Genomic DNA, 18526 nt, shown 5'->3' on the forward strand with positions numbered 1-18526 from the left:
TTTTTCGAATGATGTATTCAAGTAATGATTCCTTCCTTTATTTCTGATGTATAAAGTACATATATGAAGTTCGCGAATCAGCTAAGGTGCTGCTGCTAATGATAGAGATAAATTAATTTGTACATTACTTTGCCTTAAAATAGTATAAAATGAATATTTATGCGATAAAATTCACAGCTAATGTCGCATACATATACCAAGTACGAATGTTATGTTAAGAGATATATTTTATCAGAGATCAAATTTGTGCGTAGGCTCTACGATTATGTTGCTGCTAGAGATACCGAGTTAAAATCATTATCATTATCATTACAAGTAATTCGTAATTTATTTACAGCGTTATCCAAAAAGTCCTATAAAAAACTTTACTCTAAAATTTCTGGAAGAAATACTAGGAAAGCTTGCTATGAGTATAGCTAATGTTGTGAGACTGACACTACAAATATGCTAGTTTCAGAATCACAACTGCTTTAAATATGTGTGCACATTGGAAAACACGTTTATCACAATTTCTTGAAATATGAATAATTAAAGTCTAGGTAGACAATATATTATGGGGTTTTAATGATTATGCGTATTCGTAGTCAAAGTAATATTTTGGCTGCATGTCATTGGCAAGTATTTCGCATATAGGTAATTCTGCAGTCGCAAATTTACAACCTCAGGTTAGTCTTTGAGATTCAGCTTATGTTATTATGTGTATGTATGTATCTAATATGCCGTTACGCTTTGAAGTACGAAAACTATCCTTAATATCATGAATTAATCACTAGGTTCTAAACTAGCATAGAATGCAAATTCGTTGGTGAGATAATGCTAAATTACGTTACACGATCAATGGACGCCAAAACTTAATTTTATATAAACTATAAAGGTATGACACTCGAAAAAGTAAAGTAAAGAAATGAAATTGTTTTTCAATGATTACTCGAAATAAAAAATACTATATTGCAATGGCAATGTTCGACCCGCCCCTCTGAGTACAAGGGATTGGCGAAACAATCATCCTTGTAAACCAAAATAATTATCCCTAAACACTGAAAATATATAGAAAACAGTTAATATATCCGAGATAAGAAGGTGTTAATATGACCCGCCTGATTTGACCAAAATTTTAATTTTTTCATCATCCAACGTACAATATACATTTATTGGAAAACGAAATTTAGTACTCGTTGACCTGTAACCCAGATTTCTTTTTCAATAAAATTATTGGGGAGGAGAACAGAAAGGAGAAAAAATATAAGAAATAAAACGGCCAGTACATGAACAGGGGGGATATCACCACTTTCTTGCTTACTTTTTTACTTACCTAATTCATTTAGTCATCGAAAGATAAAAAAATAATCTTTGCAACCGTGAAAACCGGATGACTAATTGTAAGTAGTTTTTGTTTTACCTTCAATTTCAACTATTCTAAATTGAAATGGAGTTTTTCACTGACCACTGGTGCGCACTCAGTGTGCACTGAGTGTAGTTTTTTCTTTTTCTTTTCCAAAAGAATGAGAAGGACAGAGAATACTACACTCCACCACTTTTGGCCCAGTGAAAAACGCTATAACTCTTTAACTTAGTCAGGAATTTATAGTATACCGCTGTTATCTACCAGCGATTGGACGATTGCTTTAATCTACTTCGTTCTGAACAATATTTGTCATATTATAGTGACGGTTGTTTTCCGTCTCTCACATAAAAGTTAAACATACTCTGAAATGCCGAAGGCGGTCTACGTTATGATTAGTACACATTAGCTATTTCTTGTAACATTCCGAGAATGTGATCTAACTCTTGTCTGAAATAGCATAACTGTTTTGTCTTACCCTTTTCACCCTTGCAGTCCCTGCATTGTGTCTTCGTTCTCAAAAGATCCCTAACTAGAGTTTGCAACGTCATTTCTCTGCTCTCATGTCGCTGTTGGAGAATTGTGATTTTATCTTGTAACAACTGAAGTTGTTCCGTACCCTTGAATAATAAAACATGGATATTATTGCAACGTGACCCAAAAGACGTTGATTTTTATATAATTGCAAATTCGTTACACTGGGAAAAAAAATTACCGGTGTTGAGAGATATTTTACTTTTTCACTCAAGGTCTTCACTTTATTTTCTAAATGATCCCTTTCAGTCTTGAGCACGATAACTTGCTCTTTATAATCCCTTAGTTTTTCGATTTGCTGCTTGAGATGAGATATTATTGCCATTTGGGTATTTATTTGACCCTATGAAATAGAGAAATTACTTTTAGAGGTACCAATTATTGACAATTCAAAAATTATTGGCACAAATATTGTAACAATGACTTTAATATAAAAAATAAAATAAGTAATGATAACGCAGTCAAAATGCTATTTCAATTACAAACCTGTAACTTTACCACCTTAGAGTCTCCGAATTTAACACTGTATTCTTTAACCAAGGCCGCCATCTCTCTTTCATGTTCTTCCTGCAGCAGGTGGAGATCATGAAGCCTCTTATTCTTCAATGCCATGAAATCTTTATTAATCTTGTCCAATTCTTCCTTCAGAATCTCGTTTTCATTCATTATTTTCTTGGTCATGTAACTCTCGGAATTCTCAGAATATTGCAATGGGTTGTACAGCTTTTGGGTGGATCCAGAAAATCTTTGGTTCGAATTGGAGTTTGGTAAATTACCGTTTTGATGAAAGTTTGAATTTTGATCATTTAAATCGGATGCTTTCGAGCTTGTGGGTCGTGAGTCCGATCCCGTACTTCGACTAAGTTTGTCAAGGTCCATGGCTCGATAATTTCTTTTATCATTCAATAATTTTTCTCGCTCTTTTTGCAATCTCCGGTTAGTTTTTTGCAGCTCCTGGAAATCTTTAGTCACTTTCAAAAGTGTCTTATCTTTGTTAGAAAGCTCCAACTTCAAACCCCGAATTGTGGCTATCAAATGAGTGTCCTCTTTAACATTCTGAGATTTAGGACCAGCTTTCATCCCTTTAATTTCTTTTTTCTCTTCTCTCTCTGTAAAAGCTACTTTATCTTTGTCCTCCTTCCTTGTGGTCTCCACACTTTTGTTTTCCATATTCTTACATGTAGTCTGTGTAAACATATCATTGTAGATCTTCTGATTCTTCACCGTAAGGTCCAACAACTTCTCTTCCAGTTCCGTCACTTGGGAAACATAACGTTCTCTCATTTCTGAAAATTTTTTCTGAAAATCAAGCAGCTTTTCTTGCGCCACGTCTTCGTTAATTTGAATCTCTTTTTCCAAAGATGCTATTCTTTCCTCGAGAAGTTTTACTTTTTCCGTACTTATTCTATCGTGTTCAGAATTGGCAGTCAAAATTAAGGCAGATACAGAGTCGGGATTCTTTCGCTTCAAAATTCTCTCCATCTCCCGAACTTGTCTATTTAGATCCATTATCTTCTTGTTATCTAACACAACCTGATCTTTCAATTTTTGAGATAACTGTTTTTCTCTTTCAATATGAGATTTTGCAGTTTGCAATTTTTCGTTAAGTGTACTTTCTTTAACCCTGAGCTCTAGAATTTCTCTCTCCATTGGCAAGACGTTATTCTGGAGTTTATCAAACTCGATTTTAATCCCTCTTAATTGTTCAGATTTTGAGTTTAATTCTACTTTAACATCCTCTAACTCCTTTTTCAAACACGATTCTGATTTTGTCATTGCTTGTAACTGATCTGTAATATAACTGTTCTTCGTTTTCAACTGATCTTTGAACATACTCAACTCTTCCTTCACTAAACTGCATTGTTGGATCAAATCATCATTTTTTACTGCATAGTCATTGTTTTTATTACGTAAATCTGATATTTCTAGTGTCAGCTTCAAAGTTTGTTCTTGGAGATCCTTCAATTCCTCAATTAACTTTTTATTTTCATCCATTTCCACAGATGCAGTTTTCTGCTTTGACTGCAAATTCTTCATTTCCTCCTGTCATTATTTAATAAGCATGGTTAAATATATACCTATATGTATTATACATAAGCTCATCGATAAAATGACACATAAATTACAAATATTATAAAATTTACCTGATAATGTTTTACTTCCAGCATAAGTTTTTTGTTTTCCGATTCGTATGCCTGTAGTAAACTTTCTTGTTTTTCAAATTCCCTTTCAAGTATCAAAACTTTTGTATCAGTCTTAGGATTGAGTTCGGATCTTTTCTCATTCACAGATAGCTCATCAACTTTAGCTTTGAGAATTATGTTATGTTTTTTTAAAGCAAATAATTCCTCTTCAAACGATGTACGCATCCCTTCAATCTGGGTCTTATACAACTTTGCCTCGGAATCTAATTGTTCTGAAAAAAAAATTAATATTACCCAACAGAACAGGTAATCGTCAAAACTGTCCGTATGTTTTCACTGTACCTTTGAGCAAAACGTTTTTATGTCTTTCTTCTTTGCACAACGTTTCCCAGTCACTTTTTGACAGATTTCTATTCATGTCCCCAGCTGCTAAAGTGTATCTCATAATGCTGTCCACCGATTTTATTTCATGTTTTTTTATGTTACTAGTAATCGACGTAGCAGTACTGGATTTCAGAACTTCTCTTTTGGGTTTCGGTGACAATTTTACTTTTGATGTGAATTTGGAAACTGGTTTCGAATGTAACTTTGTTTTCAAAATTGGTGACCTCTTCAGTATAGGAGTGGGAGTTTTGGGTGAGGGGTCTTCGGCTTTAGACATCTTTACATCATCAAGGGACAGTTTAAGATTCGAAATTGGCTTTGGAATCTGATCGTAACTTTTTGATTTAACAAACTTGATTTGTTTTCTTTGGTTTTTATTATCTAAGGCATTGAATGCTCTCTCAGTCTTAGGACGATCAAACATATTTTTTTGAATATCTACTTTTCTTATTTTTTCCCCACCATCACCAACTCTATCTGTAGTCTTGGACTGGTCATTATTGAAAGTTCTGTTATCTTTGTTATCGTTAATTTCGCCCTTTTGTTTAGTCGTGTCATTACTATCGAGACAAGTTTCTACAATCTGATCCGCTGAAGTGTTCACATCTTTTTCATTCCCTCCTTTCTTCTGCTCTTGTTTCTTCAAATTTTCGTTGGATTTCTCAGCGATTAATTTAGGTATGGCATCAGCAAATAACTCTAATCTCGGCGTTAGACCGACAGTGTATAATTCATTTTTGGAATTCACTACCTTTGCATCTTTCTTACTTCCACTCGATTTGCTGCTATCGATGCTTGAATTTCTAGAAAAAATAATCTCTTTCATGTTACTTTCAGACTTTTTGATTCTCTCCAAACTAGAATTTCTAGAAAGGGTTGCTTTTTCCATCAAAGGATGGTGAGACTGCCTGGACCTTCCTCTGATTGAACTGGATTCTGATTCGCTAATTTCGTGATTTATATACTTATTTTCACCATTGGGAAGCTCCCTTCTTAAGACATCAGATATTTCTTTTTCTGGAAAAGCAGGGCTTTTCATACTATTCAACTCATTTTCTATTTTAGATTTCTCGAATATGTGGGCGTCTGCTTTCATTGGAAAACTGAATGCTGCAGAGTCTTTTAAGTTCGAATTATTGGCTTTGGCTTCCTGTTCTTTTTTATCACTTTGCCCTTGTAATATTCTGAGAAAGTGAGAGAAATCCTCTTGCCCAAAACTAGAACTCCCAGATATACCACCTTCAGATTTTTCTTTTGATTTCTTCAAAAGATTTTCAAAAAAGTCTTTATCAACATCGGTAATCTCTTTCTGCAAGTTATCTTTATCATCAGATTCATTCTTGCTTTCACATTTTTCAGACTTTGAGTGCCGTTCAATAGGATCGTCTAAATCTGAACTACTAGAAACTTCAACTTTTTGTTCTTCAAATTTTTTCCTCTGGAGCTCCAATGTTTTTGGTGCTTTTAAAACGTTCAAATTCTCGTAAACTATCTCTAAACCTGAATCCTCATCGCGCTTTTGTTCATACTTTGGACTCTTTTTCACTTTCTCCGATTCCTTGTGCACCTCAGCCTGTATCATTTGAAAGATATCATCTTCAAGTTGCCTTACTCGTGCAAGACTGTCATTTGGATCTAGATTACTATCCGGTACTAAAGTATCAGATTTTGAATTGCTTTTGGAGATACTGGAACTTGTCTTCTGTACCAACTTTTCGGCTTCCTGCAGTAACTCTTCCACCGAACGTTCTTCTTCTGTAAAATTAATCGAGTAACTCGGTACTGCCCTTTCAAATCCTTGCAGTGCAAGTTATCGCATCGTTTATACCTGTAGCGTTTTTGCTGATGCTTCCAGCCTTTGTACAGTCTGGTCCGGAATTTGGACTCAATGCCCCAGCAATCTTACTCATCTCTTCCAAAATACTACCAATATCTTCATCGGTTGCATCTATAAAATTGAAATATGACGTGCTCTATTATGAGAAATGTGGATACCGCAACTTGAATAAAGCTAAAGCCAAAAGTACTTACTTTCAAAGTCTGATGGATACTTGTCAAATGCTGCTGATGCAAGAATGTCGCACAAAGTATCATCTTTATCTTTGACTTCGCCTTCACTTTTGTATAATACCTTCAAATTATAAAACATCAATGATTACATATATTTGTAATGTGAAGGACTAAAACCTGAACGAAATTATTGTTTACTTTGCACAATTTTTCTTTTTCGAGAAACTCTGCCATAGAGGAGCTTACATCTGGTGATGGACTTGGCGAGGGTTTTATGTTTACTTCCAGCTTTTTAGGGCTTGTAAACCCTAGCCGGGTTTCAGGTCTTTTCAACCACCATTTGTGTTGGCCTGCATTCTCTTGTGTCAGTGGCACAGCTTTTATTTCCTTTGCTTTTGGCTTTTCCTTAATTCTAATTGAATTTTCACCAATACTTAGACTTAGGGAAGAACCCAAGGTATCTTCTCCAGTTGATATTAACTGCAACATCAAATGATGAAACATAGAACGCATGATCTTTGGTATACAGAATCCATATCACTATCATTATGATCTAAACTTAGTGAATTTTGAAGTACGTGACTATAGGGCACTGATAATATGAACTGTTCATCACTCTAGTCACAACTTTAACATCACTTTACACTTACGATTAGCTTATTCGATTGAAGATTGCTATTGAAATGCTTAGGAACCTTACTAACAATAAGAAAAAATCACAAAGTATCTAAAAACAATCTGTGACAGCAAAACCCTGAGGATTTAATATGAAAATAACACAAATAAGCTACCTAATTGATCTATCGAAAATAGCGTTTCGCAAATTGTAATTGTTATTGTCAAACTACGTAATCACGAATTTCATAAAAAATAGGTTAGAATATTCTGCTTTGATGAATTTGCGGGCTTACTTACCTCCTCAACTGTTCGAGAGTTTTCAATATTCTGAGACATTTTATTTCACTATCACTAAAAGCTATTAAAATCACAATAAAAGAACCTATTAATCATTTTTCGGCGTCGTTTGACATCTCTTCTTTTTTTGTTTGTTATTTAGTAGGTCTCCTAACGACCACAATGCAATTCACGGCAGCACTACCTTTGACACTTAATTTTGTATATTTACCTTTTCCTCAATATGCTCATTGTCTCTGGCATATGGGTAGCCAATAAAAGTAGTTTTTGGTATGTTTTTGGGTATAGGCATATGTATAGGTATACATAACCAGTTGAGAACATGATTCTGGCCAGAGATTAGGGGCTGTAGTCTGGCGGTAAGGGCGGACCATCCAGGGTATAAATGAATCCCCATTTATTTGACGTTTGGTGCTACCATCCAAAGAGTATGTACCATCATTCGGTAGAGCTAGGCGAAAACAAACCAAGTTTTCAGCTGGTGGTACAGCACCTTGGAGCATGAGTACTAGACGTATGCTTAAGATAAATTTTAAGCCAATCACAGGATTAGCAGAGTATTTCAAAACGAGTAACGTCTTTGACCGGTGCGACTCATGGGCGACAGCAAAGTAACTCGCGGTTCGTTTACACTGTGATTCAAGTCATGTTTTTTTTCCTGAAACGGATTTCCTGAAAATTGGTTTATTTACTGAAAGAACAGGTAAACCTTTTGGATTCGTACCACGCAGTGATAGAACACCGCAGCGTGGGAATGAAATCTTATTTTCGTAAATCGTGAGTATCTGATAGTAACAGCCGTTAATTACGATGCGAGGCACTCGAAAATTCCTCTGACAATCCAAAATTATTGACGTTGCTCCCATCAGCTGAAACACTTCTGAAGCTGCTTCTTAACTATCGTTTCAGGAACCACAGATTTGTCTGATTGTAAAACACTTCAAGGTGTCTGAAATCCTTCATCGAAATTACGTTGTAAAATATTTTCCTGGTTTACTTCAAACTACACTATGGATGGTATGTGCCGCCTCACTGCTCCTCAATGGACAGTCTTTAGATCCAATCCTGAAATACCAGATGACTCCTTTGTTGATGAACACCTAGAGCTAGGAACACCAATGAAAGAGGTTGTTCCTACATGCCCTACCACTCCAGGCTCAGTAAATAATGAGGATAAACCAAATGTGAATTTCTTGATTGTTCTAAAAAGTAATGATTCCCTCATCAAGGCAATGAGAGTAGCACAAATAACTCCTGTCAAGGTTTTATCTCAAATATCAAAGAAAAACTCTGAAAACAAAGCCGAGGCAGTCTCAGTTTTACTGGAGGGCCAATCACCCCTAGATCCAACGGATCACGATAACCTAATGTCAGGAAATAACAAAATGCAATGTGCTGTTGGAATCGATATTTCATCTGCACCATCAGCAGAGTGGGCAGATATTAACACCCACTCTAGTATAGCAACTTCTACTATTGAGGCACAGCCAAAATCATCATCTTCATCTTCGGTGTCAACCAAAGCTTCAGCTAAGAGTGTACAAATGGTTTCAAATGTATTTCAACGATTGAGCGGCCATGGCAGAGCTCAACAGGCAAGAGTTCCAACTTTCCAACGTTGTTGGCAAAGTTTGAAACAATATCACAGAAGGTCTAATAAGCTTGTGAGTATGGCGGAAGAGATTTCCAAGTTCCAAAGTGGTAATCCTGAGCGGTTCAGATCAGTCAGTCTCAAGGATCCGAAGCCAGAACCTTTACAAAAATTGAAAATAGAAGAAATGAAGAAAAATTCTCTAAGATATCTTGCTAGAGCTAATTCTTCGAAAGGACTATCACAGAATTCAGCATCCAAGATTATTGAGAAGGTACCAGAAAAACTTCCGAACTTTTCGCAATTGCTAAAGATGAAAACTTCAAATGTTTCAACCACGAAAAGTAAATCAAATCATAAAGCTAGACTGAAGGTAACTGTACCGCCAGTAGTTTCTACCAAGGAAAGTTTAGCACTTGAAGATGCTGAGATTTCTCACCTTGGTCTGACGGATATCACAACCACTAAACAAAACGTAACTAAAATAACGCACTTGAGTTTTGAAATGCGGAACAAGGAACTACAGAAGAGAAGAGAACAAAAGATTCAACAGCTGCTGGCAGAGGAAGAACAGAAGACAAGAGTTACCTTCCATGCAAGGCCAGTCCCAAATTTCAAAAAGCCCATGCTAACAGGTTCTAGTCAATCAGTTATTTCAAAGCATAATTGTAAGACAAAACCCAATTCATTTAGCTTTTAAGAAAGAGATAAAAATCTAATAAAGAAAAAGGGAAACTCTATTTAAAAAGTAATCGAGTAATTAACAGCTACAAGATTCTCGGTAAAACCAGTGCCAAAATTTAAACCAGTTTTAGTCCATGGAATCTCAAAATAGAATTAGAATGTTGGATATAAGCCACAGAAAGGGCGCATTTTTATGTTATCTATAGCTTGAAATGTCTCGAAACACTGTTTTTTTGCCGAAAATAATACAGCTGATCAAGAAAATCAAAATTCTTCAAGAAAACACCTGCATTGCACTTCCAGAACAAGAAGTCTTAGCCAAATAACAATAGAAGTCAGCTCCATGGAAAGGGCTCTACAAAAGTGTTGGGAGAATTTTATCTGAATACAGACACACGGGCAAAAGATGCAAGGAATACACACAAGTATATTAAATTATTCGTAAGACTGAATATTGTTGAACTATATTGAGTTATATACATTGTTGAATAACTATTAATTTTCAAAATATTTTATAATTTAACCATAGCATGAAAGTGATACGTAGCATTAATATTTTACTGAAGAAGCATGTATAAATTATGATGATTGATCTAATAGGAATACTGATAAATCCATATTTACAAAAATGTGTGTTTGTTCATCCCGTATGCGTTCATTCCTACATACCATTCATTCGATTGCGATTAAATTTCAGTGAGTTGTGCATATGCCCGCAAAGATTTTTGAGCTGGTAAAACCAATGAGAAAAGATGATAAAACCATCTTACCAATTGAAACGTTACAATATTTGTAAAAATTAATATTCTTTTGTCTCGTATGCGTTTCACCTATCTGCGGCCAAGCAATCGTATTTGAAAAACTATTGAACGGAATCGGTTAAATTTCGCAATACGAAGTTTTCGTCCAACAGACCTTACATGCAAAATTTGGTCCAGACCTGTTGAGCGGTTGTTGAAATATCACGCCGGCAACCGTGTTCATATCCTCGAAAAAAAAATCTTCGTCGCAGCCCCGAGCTTGGGATACTGAAATATTTCGAATCGTTGCATAGATTTCTTCCAAATTTGATAGAGAGGTTTCCGCTATCGTACTTTCGAAGCCTATTGATTTTTGTGGAAATCCGTAATCGCGTTGATGAGATTGAGGGAAATTATTGATCAAGGATACATGTATAAGTATGGGCCATTATTTTGAATTGCAATATCTCGAAAACGAGAAATAGCACATTCCTGAAACTTGACTCTATCGCTTTAGAGAGTCATGGGTATGGTATTTTTTTCAGATTTTTAAATGGTGTCGATCATCGTAAAAATGACTCGCAAATGCCGCGGCTGAGCGTCCACCAAGTAGCGACCATGAAGAATAAATAGGGTATTCTCCATTGTTTGACGCGCGTCATTACGCGCCTAGGCGGCGACGAGCTTGAATTTATGCGCGCCGCCAACTTTGATGATTTTTTACTCGAAAACGAAGCCGAGCGCATGTCTGAAATTAATTCACAGGCTGTAGTATAGTTCAAAGTATATGACAGCATTTTTTTTTTAATTTTTCGGTGCTATCCGTCAGTGTTTTAAAAATCATTTAAAAATTAATTGTTAAATAAACAAATGATAAATAAACTTTTCTCGAACCATCTATTTTTTTCTGAATCTGTGGCACTATCCTCGTAAATGCTAAAAGAAAATTGAATCTTACATAATTTTTGACGAAGTTATGATTTTTTGAAGAAAAGCTGCTCAATTTTTAGATTGTTAATAATAAATCGAAATTTGCGCTAATTCAAAAATCCTCTGACACAAAATTCTAACTTCCCATGGACAATCGACATGCCAAATTAAAAAAATCTCTGAGTTGTGACTGATCCGGTTCACGTGAAATGGCCCGCATTTTTAAGTGGTCCTTAAAGGGGATGATTTCTTAAATTTTTTAAGATTACCCCTCATACAGTTCGTTACGGAAGAAAAACTCCCCTAAAGTTTGAGCTCTCAATTTCAACAAGGACGCGTACCATACAGTTTTTTTGTGATCTCGAAACAAAATTTGTTATTTTTTATGGGGTTTGTCTCTACTTAAAAAATTTTTGCTATAATAAATGCTATAAGTAAATTAAATTTCTTTTGAAATTTACTTAAACAGATACTACTATGTTGAAAACTGTTTAATTTAGCTATCGCATTTGTCGGATGTTCCAATCAAGCAAAAAATGATTATTATGGCTATCAGTCTATAATAGTTCTAAAGTTCAAGAACGTGTAATTTCCTGTTACTGCGAATCACAATATACGTGCATGCGATGGCTCATGCTCAGGGGTCAAGTTTTTTTGCAAATTTGTCAAAAACTATTGACATTGAAGACAGTAAAAAAAAGCTTCTTGAAGAGGAGAAAAGTTCACTTCTGGGATTTCAACTCTATTATTAATAATTTTCATTCAATCATAGATATATTATTCAATGTTAGTTAACTGATTCTCTTATTGTCAGTGTAATAATTGTTGAACAAAAGCTCCTAAAATTATTTCGCTACGTGGAGACCTTTTGACAAGTATACTTACAATAAATGAAGATATCAACTTGCGGTATTTCCAATTGTTATAATTTATCTATGGACGAGCTTCTCACCCTTGCTTCACCTCTATACATTTATATCGGTGCCTCTATTACCAAAGAAAGATCATCTATACTGTCATTCTAGATGGTGTGAGCGCTGACAGAAAAAAAGACTTGAAAAGAAATTTTTTTTACACAACTATGGTGACCCAATCAAAAAACAATATGCAAAGCGAAAAAATGGAGACAGTTCGATCAGTGTTAGTAATCCAGTTGACGGATTCGTGATTCTGAAATCAAAATACCCAAGAAAAAATTTAAATGCTGACAATGAGTAAAAGAATTTATTTTTGGTACAAAAATTGAAAAAATATGAAGGTATACCTACAAGATGCTTCATTTTAAATGGTAAGGCCCTATTTTGGAAACGAAGGAAGACAAAAAAAAGTTTCAAACAAAAGTTATCAGGTTTCAAAGGGGGAAAAAAGTTTAGATAAGGAATACGCGCTATAACACATGAGTATTCCGGCAACCGGAGCCCAACTGGTACCAAATTATGTTTCAGAGGTCGAGCGTCACAATTAATATCATTAATTAACATTAATATTGAATTTTACCTTGCTTGTGATATAGCAAGCATAAAAACGTGCATTGGCAGACATAAAAATTTTACGCCACAAGTAAGTTAAAATTCAATATCTCAAGAAATATCAATCGGAGCATTTAGGTCCAGAAAACCTTACTTGTGGGAAATTGAATTTCCAACAAAATTTTTTCCTATATTTTTTTGCTAAAGTGGACCATTTCGGAAATAACAGCGAAAAAACGAGAATTTTGGGTACTTCAATGACCCGTACCATCTCAACAGTGTAAGTTGCACATCTGCCGTCCTATACACTTTTGAAGATCGTTCAATTTTGCGTAAATTGAGACCAAAACCAATATGCCGCAGAGTTACGGAAGTTTAGAAAAAAAAAAACAATTAATTCACGTGTATTTCAAATGGAAAATCTTTCCACCCTCTTGAAATGTACTTAAACCTAATATAAAGGGGTGAAACTTGCAGGGAGTTTCTTTTGCCATGTATTGAACCAAATTTCCTCGCAAATTTCAGATGGTGTTTGAAAAAAAATAGTCGCAAAAAAAGAACCCTGATAGCATAGATACTAATAGGTATATGATTTTTATCGAGTATGGGGTAAAAAAATTTACTCCCGGTATTACCAGTGTATGCCAACGTGATTTGAGCTCAGGAATCCGAATCAGCAGAGTAACAATAAATTGATTTATCTATGGTGACGAGGTGCCGAGAATAAAGATCGAGAGGTGAATTATTCATAATTGAATAATTTATTACAAACGCAGTTTATGAATATGAGAGGCATACAAATGAAAGTAATGTATTTTGAACAAAAACAATTTGTCTTACAACCCGAGGTGCCGGTCGACGGACAACTGGGTATTCTAGAATATATACAAAACACCGTAAGCTGTCTGTTTTTTTTACCGTAATAGAGCAATCGAAATTATTATTTACTAATTGATAAATCACAGATATTTTTCATACTGTAAATAAGATCATACCATGACACACGAAAATAAAACTGTTATTTATGTACGTATATTCAAATTTGATATACCTGGGTATCTGAGCGCATTTCTTTATACTCAGTAATGATAAAATAAATCACGTGCATACCACGTAGATGTTAAAGAGTGTGCGTCATACGTTACTTCTACTTCTGGTTTTCAAAATAAAAGAAAAAGGAAAAAAATAGCCAAAATCCGAACTTAATGAAGTCATAATGATTTTACGTAAACTTAAGGTGTATGATGGTAGATATTTGGAGCAATTCGTCTTTTTAAATATAAACAGGTTACCCGGGATTGTTTGATAACTGTTTCTGAGTTACTCCTAGAATACATAGGTACTTTGGTTAGTTCACAAATATTTCTTCTTAATAACTAAATAGGTAAATCTGTAACAATGATAAATCTATTTTTATGTACTACCAACTAATATTACAAGAATATATTTTTGAGTTTGGTCAAACACGTTTTGTCCGAATTAACATATTTTTTATCTTCATCACTTTCATCTCAACAATGCTCTTAACTAACAATAAGATGAGAAACACTTGAACAATAGATTGTCACTGTGATAACAATCTGTGAAATAATCTTCAGCGTTGATTATATTCTTAATTGTTAAGTTACAAATACAACAAAACATATTTTTTTCAAAAATAATCATAAGTATATGTATAAATGATTCTGTGAGATGCGTTGTATATTTGGTCATGATAGCTAAGATAATATACTACCATGCACATACATCTACAGGACAATCTTAGAGTTTCAGTTTCAAATCTTCATGACAGGAGTCTCATTTGAAATGAGTGTTAGCACCATCGGTTCTAAAGTATAGAAACTACTAATCGTAGTAGCACACATGTTGCTTGTACAGATTTTTGTTCGAAAATTCAGTGAAACATTTTTCGCAATAATGTTTGATATCATCAGGAGCTTTCAATAACGTAGGAACTTTTTCCATACTCACGTTCTCTTCTATTTTTGCTGGTAAATTCTTACCAAGTACATATTTTGTCGCAGTCGTTTGAAGTACCCGTTTCTTCAAACTCCTGAGTATCATGTGGGGAGGGTCAGAGTACTTTAGTACTTTACCACTCCTGAGACGCAAGTCCTGATTTCTAAAGCTTTTTGTTTTTCGAGGTTCATCTGAAAGTCGCTTCATCACTCCTTTACTGGTGGACATTGTAATCGTCTCTTTTGGCAATGATTTTGATGTATATTTGACCTTGTTGGATTGGCTCTCTTTTTTCTCACGTCTTGCAATGACTTCAGCTTCACAGTTAAATAAAGTAAGTGAATTCCGGCTGTTACGTTTGGAAATTCCATTATACTGTCGGTTATTCTCCTGTTCAAATTCTGATGTTTCATCTTCTGAAGGGATTTCATTCTTCACTTTAACTGCGATTGAACTAGGCAGTGATCTAGTGGAGCATTGGCCAGAGCTCAATGTTGATGTTTTGTTGGAATTTTTTGATGATTTGGGTCTCTTTGTACTAAGTTTTCCATTACTCGTTCTTTTCTGTGTATCAGCTGAAGGACAAGATGGATCTTTTTTCTTCGTGTCAAGATAATTTATCACAGACTTTCTTGGTCTGAGAATCCTTAGAACCTTTTTCTGTGGTTCTAATTTTATTTGATTACCAATAGTTTCCTGTACTGCTGGATCAACATTTGGAACTGCTGATTCAAGTTTTTTGTTGTGTGTACTTCTAGATCTGCTTGCAGGGTAGGGAATTGAGGTACTTTTATTAGTTTTCGGATTATAATCTGTAGATTGTTTTCTGAGCCGTGAAGACCACATTTCAACATCTTCTGGTTTTTCGGTCTTCACTGTAGTTTGTCTCACTTCATTGTCAGTATTATCCAAAATATTTCTAATGCCAAGTGCATTGGATTCTCTCAACATATGACTGGCTTTAGGTCTATCTTTCATTGTATTGTTCATTCTTAGGCCAAGTTTCGATTTATTTGTACTGTTTGAATTCATACCCTGCAAATCTTTTTTAGTATTCAGTTTGGGGCTTTTCTTCAAGTGATTCACCAACAAAGTATTGTTTCTTGGATTCTTTTTAGAATAACTAGAACTGTAGTACGTACAATTATTAAATTCTCTGCCCAAATGTTCATTACCATTGTTAATACCATGCAACTCAATATTGTTATTCCTGACAGTATTCATGGAATTTGTCATCGAGTCCATAGAAGGTATATAACTCACATTCTCAGCTATTGGATCAAGTTCGCATATATCATCATCTGGAGGCTCAGATTTTACCTTAATGTTTTGAATCTGTACCATGGGAACTCTTGAGTTTTCCTCAGCTTCTTTTCTCTTCATCCATGACAACTGGCTTTTCAATTTCTTATCTGTCTTCAAACAATCTGTATAAAATTTGTGAAATTCCTCCAACTTGTAACTACAACGATGACACATTTTCTTTGGAAGAGAATCCATTTCATGCACCTGAGAAGGAAGCACAGAAATAAGAGCAATAAGTTGACTATATAATATGAATAAACAAATTCATCTTCAAAGACGCTATCAGAAGTGGAACAAGATATAATAAATGCGTAAGATAGGAGGTCAAGGCAAACACAAGCTCCGATTAGGTACTTGATTTTTGTTATTTATTATGTAACAGTGATGCTCATAAAGCAAATCTAAATAAAGATACACTTTGCCAGCTGAGTGTTTCCTCTAGTTTGAGTAGAATGATAAAAGAAAAGCACGTTCGTTTGTCCAAGTATTTGGATACATACGAAACATAGCTGCCTCTGAAATTCAATTAGAGCATTCCTTTTCATATTTGCGTTTCGGCAAATGGCAAGTGACCTTGTCAAACCAGCAAGTATACAGTGTATACAGTGTATAAATGGCATAATTAAGAATTGAGGTTACCAAAAATTGGCGCGTAAATTTCAAGATTAATCTTTTTTTTTAACAATTTTTGGTTGATAAACATGGGGTTTGAGTAATTTTTCAGATTGTGGTACAGCGTTCGTATCGTTAGACGTAATAATGAATTTTTAACGAGCACGCGGCCGTGGATACAATTGGTAAAAAAAAATGAATAAGTTGATACGAAGTACGAGTTCCAAGCATGGCCTGAGTCGGACGGCACGTACCATGATCGGAAGAACGCTGTTGATTTTCTTCACATGGCTTTCGTTCTTATCAAAGATGTTTAAGCAGATCGTTGAGAGCTGGCCGCACAGACGGCACACACGACTCGATTCTAGGGTCTCCATAATATGTACTGCTTTATATTTTAATGTCGCAATAATATTTATCTACTATCACAATGCCCGCGCCCTACTTGGTACTTGCGAATATCCTGAAAACTTGCCGTGTTGCCGTCTGTTTCCCAAATACTGGTATATAGAAGAGCAAGAGCATAGGCGGCTCTGAAGCTCATTCAGTGTACCCCGAGATCAGTACTACACCCCGACCAGCAGCTGGCAGTACAGTAGCGTTCATATCAGTGTGCACACTTGAGCACAATCAAACACCACAAGCTTAAAACTTAACATCAGTGTGCGAAGACTTGAAGCCCCGCCCTCCATGTGATATTTCTCTCTTACTCATTCGTAGTATTCACTCGGGGTACACAGGCTTTCTCTCTCTTACACCCGAAAACAAGTTACCGCTTCTGCCAAGCGGTCTACAAGCACGTGTTGGCAGCGAATTTGAATTTGTGGGTTTTTAAAGTTCAAAGAGAATCAGATCAGTTTCGCGTTATTGTTTGATATTTCGGAGATTGCGTAGTTTCTTTTGTTGGTGGCTTTTTAAAGTTTAGAGGGTTTTTTCAAATCGGTTCCGTTTTTCTGGCGATATTTCTAGTTTCGGCTGATTTTGATTGCACGAGATTCAATATAGTTTGATAGGGTTTCAACTGGTTTGCCTTTCGTACTTTTTCTGGTTTTTCATTATGATAAATTATTCTAAATTGGGGATTAGCATTATGCCTGCGCGAAATCTTTGCTGCTACGTGGGCTGCACAAATAGCAAAACAAAACGACCCGACCTTTCCTTCCACAGTTTTCCCAGACACGAGGTGACATAAGTAATTTGTATCTACATACATACATAGTGGTATATTACAAAGTTTATATTGTCGATAATACGACAGGTCGGAGTATGATCTAACTCATTTAGATTTTTCAGAATCTGTCGGAATAATTTCGTCATGGTTCGATACGATTCACCTTAATTACCCTTTCGTTACATTACATGTATCGCGCATTGATTAGCGTTCAATTACCTCTATCATTCTCCGGTGTTGTTACAGAATAAAGCATTTATCCAAACTTACTCCTAAGAATGTATTTAGTATAAATTGAACCTTTCGTCATTCCCGATTCACAATTCCATCGTTATTCAATCGGCATGCCACTTTGTATGCGACTAGATATGATTATAGATCTATTATTTTTATGTCATGTTATGTATTATGTATTATATATAAATTTCATGACATATAGCTTCAAATAATAAGCTGATTTACTCTTTGCATAAATTTGCTTTTGCATGGCTTTCACTGTTACTTGATTTGATTTCAGTTTCATAACAAAGAAAATTGATAACATTAAATGATAATCATACTATTGTAATTTTAAGACTAACAGCTCTATAGTAATATTGAATTTCAATTTCTGAATATGTTCGTATAGGAATACATACAGTATATTTCTATTAAATTATGCTCGATATGATGTATTCCTACAAAAATGATTGCACGCTATGCATGATTGCATGATATTATGACGCTGTTTAAGAAT

The 18526-nt window shown here is 35.0% G+C and overlaps 3 protein-coding genes across 5 annotated transcripts; 1 reads left to right on the forward strand and 2 right to left on the reverse strand.

Moving 5' to 3' along the window:
- Nucleotides 1-22: 22 nt before the first annotated feature.
- On the reverse strand, nucleotides 23-7726 carry LOC105684490 (centrosomal protein of 162 kDa-like). Of its 3 annotated transcripts, none has more exons than XM_020851430.2 (9): nucleotides 7541-7726; nucleotides 6661-6894; nucleotides 6436-6535; nucleotides 6233-6352; nucleotides 4363-6159; nucleotides 4021-4292; nucleotides 2363-3919; nucleotides 2058-2219; nucleotides 23-1962 (listed from the first exon to the last, which is right to left on the reverse strand). In XM_020851430.2, the coding sequence occupies exons 1-9, from the start codon at nucleotides 7724-7726 to the stop codon at nucleotides 1738-1740; spliced, it is 4653 nt and encodes a 1550-aa protein (XP_020707089.2). In that variant the 3' UTR covers nucleotides 23-1737. The 3 variants fall into 3 exon arrangements, with proteins under 3 accessions (XP_020707089.2, XP_020707088.2, XP_012253290.2); XM_020851429.2 differs by having other exon boundaries at nucleotides 6613-6894; XM_012397867.3 differs by lacking the exon at nucleotides 7541-7726 and adding an exon at nucleotides 7330-7509 and having other exon boundaries at nucleotides 6613-6894.
- Nucleotides 7674-11163, forward strand: LOC105684403. Its single transcript, XM_012397713.3, has 2 exons — nucleotides 7674-8106; nucleotides 8239-11163. Exon 2 carries the CDS (start codon nucleotides 8340-8342, stop codon nucleotides 9618-9620), a length of 1281 nt encoding a protein of 426 aa, XP_012253136.2. The 5' UTR covers nucleotides 7674-8106; nucleotides 8239-8339; the 3' UTR covers nucleotides 9621-11163.
- A 2322-nt stretch (nucleotides 11164-13485) lies between these two features.
- Nucleotides 13486-18166, reverse strand: LOC105684495. The gene is made up of 2 exons (XM_012397879.3): nucleotides 16874-18166; nucleotides 13486-16211 (listed from the first exon to the last, which is right to left on the reverse strand). The coding sequence occupies exons 1-2, from the start codon at nucleotides 16994-16996 to the stop codon at nucleotides 14589-14591; spliced, it is 1746 nt and encodes a 581-aa protein (XP_012253302.2). The 5' UTR covers nucleotides 16997-18166; the 3' UTR covers nucleotides 13486-14588.
- Nucleotides 18167-18526: the final 360 nt, after the last annotated feature.

The sequence above is a fragment of the Athalia rosae genome, chromosome 4, assembly GCF_917208135.1.
Source record: "Athalia rosae chromosome 4, iyAthRosa1.1, whole genome shotgun sequence".
Lineage (NCBI taxonomy): Eukaryota > Metazoa > Arthropoda > Insecta > Hymenoptera > Athaliidae > Athalia > Athalia rosae.

Coding starts and splice junctions, on each gene's coding strand:
- LOC105684403 (XM_012397713.3), top strand. CDS start 8,340: ATGGATGGTATGTGCCGCCTCACTGCTCCTCAATGGACAGTCTTTAGA.
- LOC105684490 (XM_020851429.2), bottom strand. CDS start 7,726: ATGGGGATTCATTTATACCCTGGATGGTCCGCCCTTACCGCCAGACTA. Junction 6,536..6,612: donor AAAAAGAAAAATTGTGCAAA/GTAAACAATAAT, acceptor TATAATTTGAAG/GTATTATACAAAAGTGAAGG. Junction 4,293..4,362: donor TAAAAACGTTTTGCTCAAAG/GTACAGTGAAAA, acceptor TTTTTTTTTCAG/AACAATTAGATTCCGAGGCA.
- LOC105684495 (XM_012397879.3), bottom strand. CDS start 16,996: ATGGAGACCCTAGAATCGAGTCGTGTGTGCCGTCTGTGCGGCCAGCTC. Junction 16,212..16,873: donor ACAGCGTTCTTCCGATCATG/GTACGTGCCGTC, acceptor CTTCCTTCTCAG/GTGCATGAAATGGATTCTCT.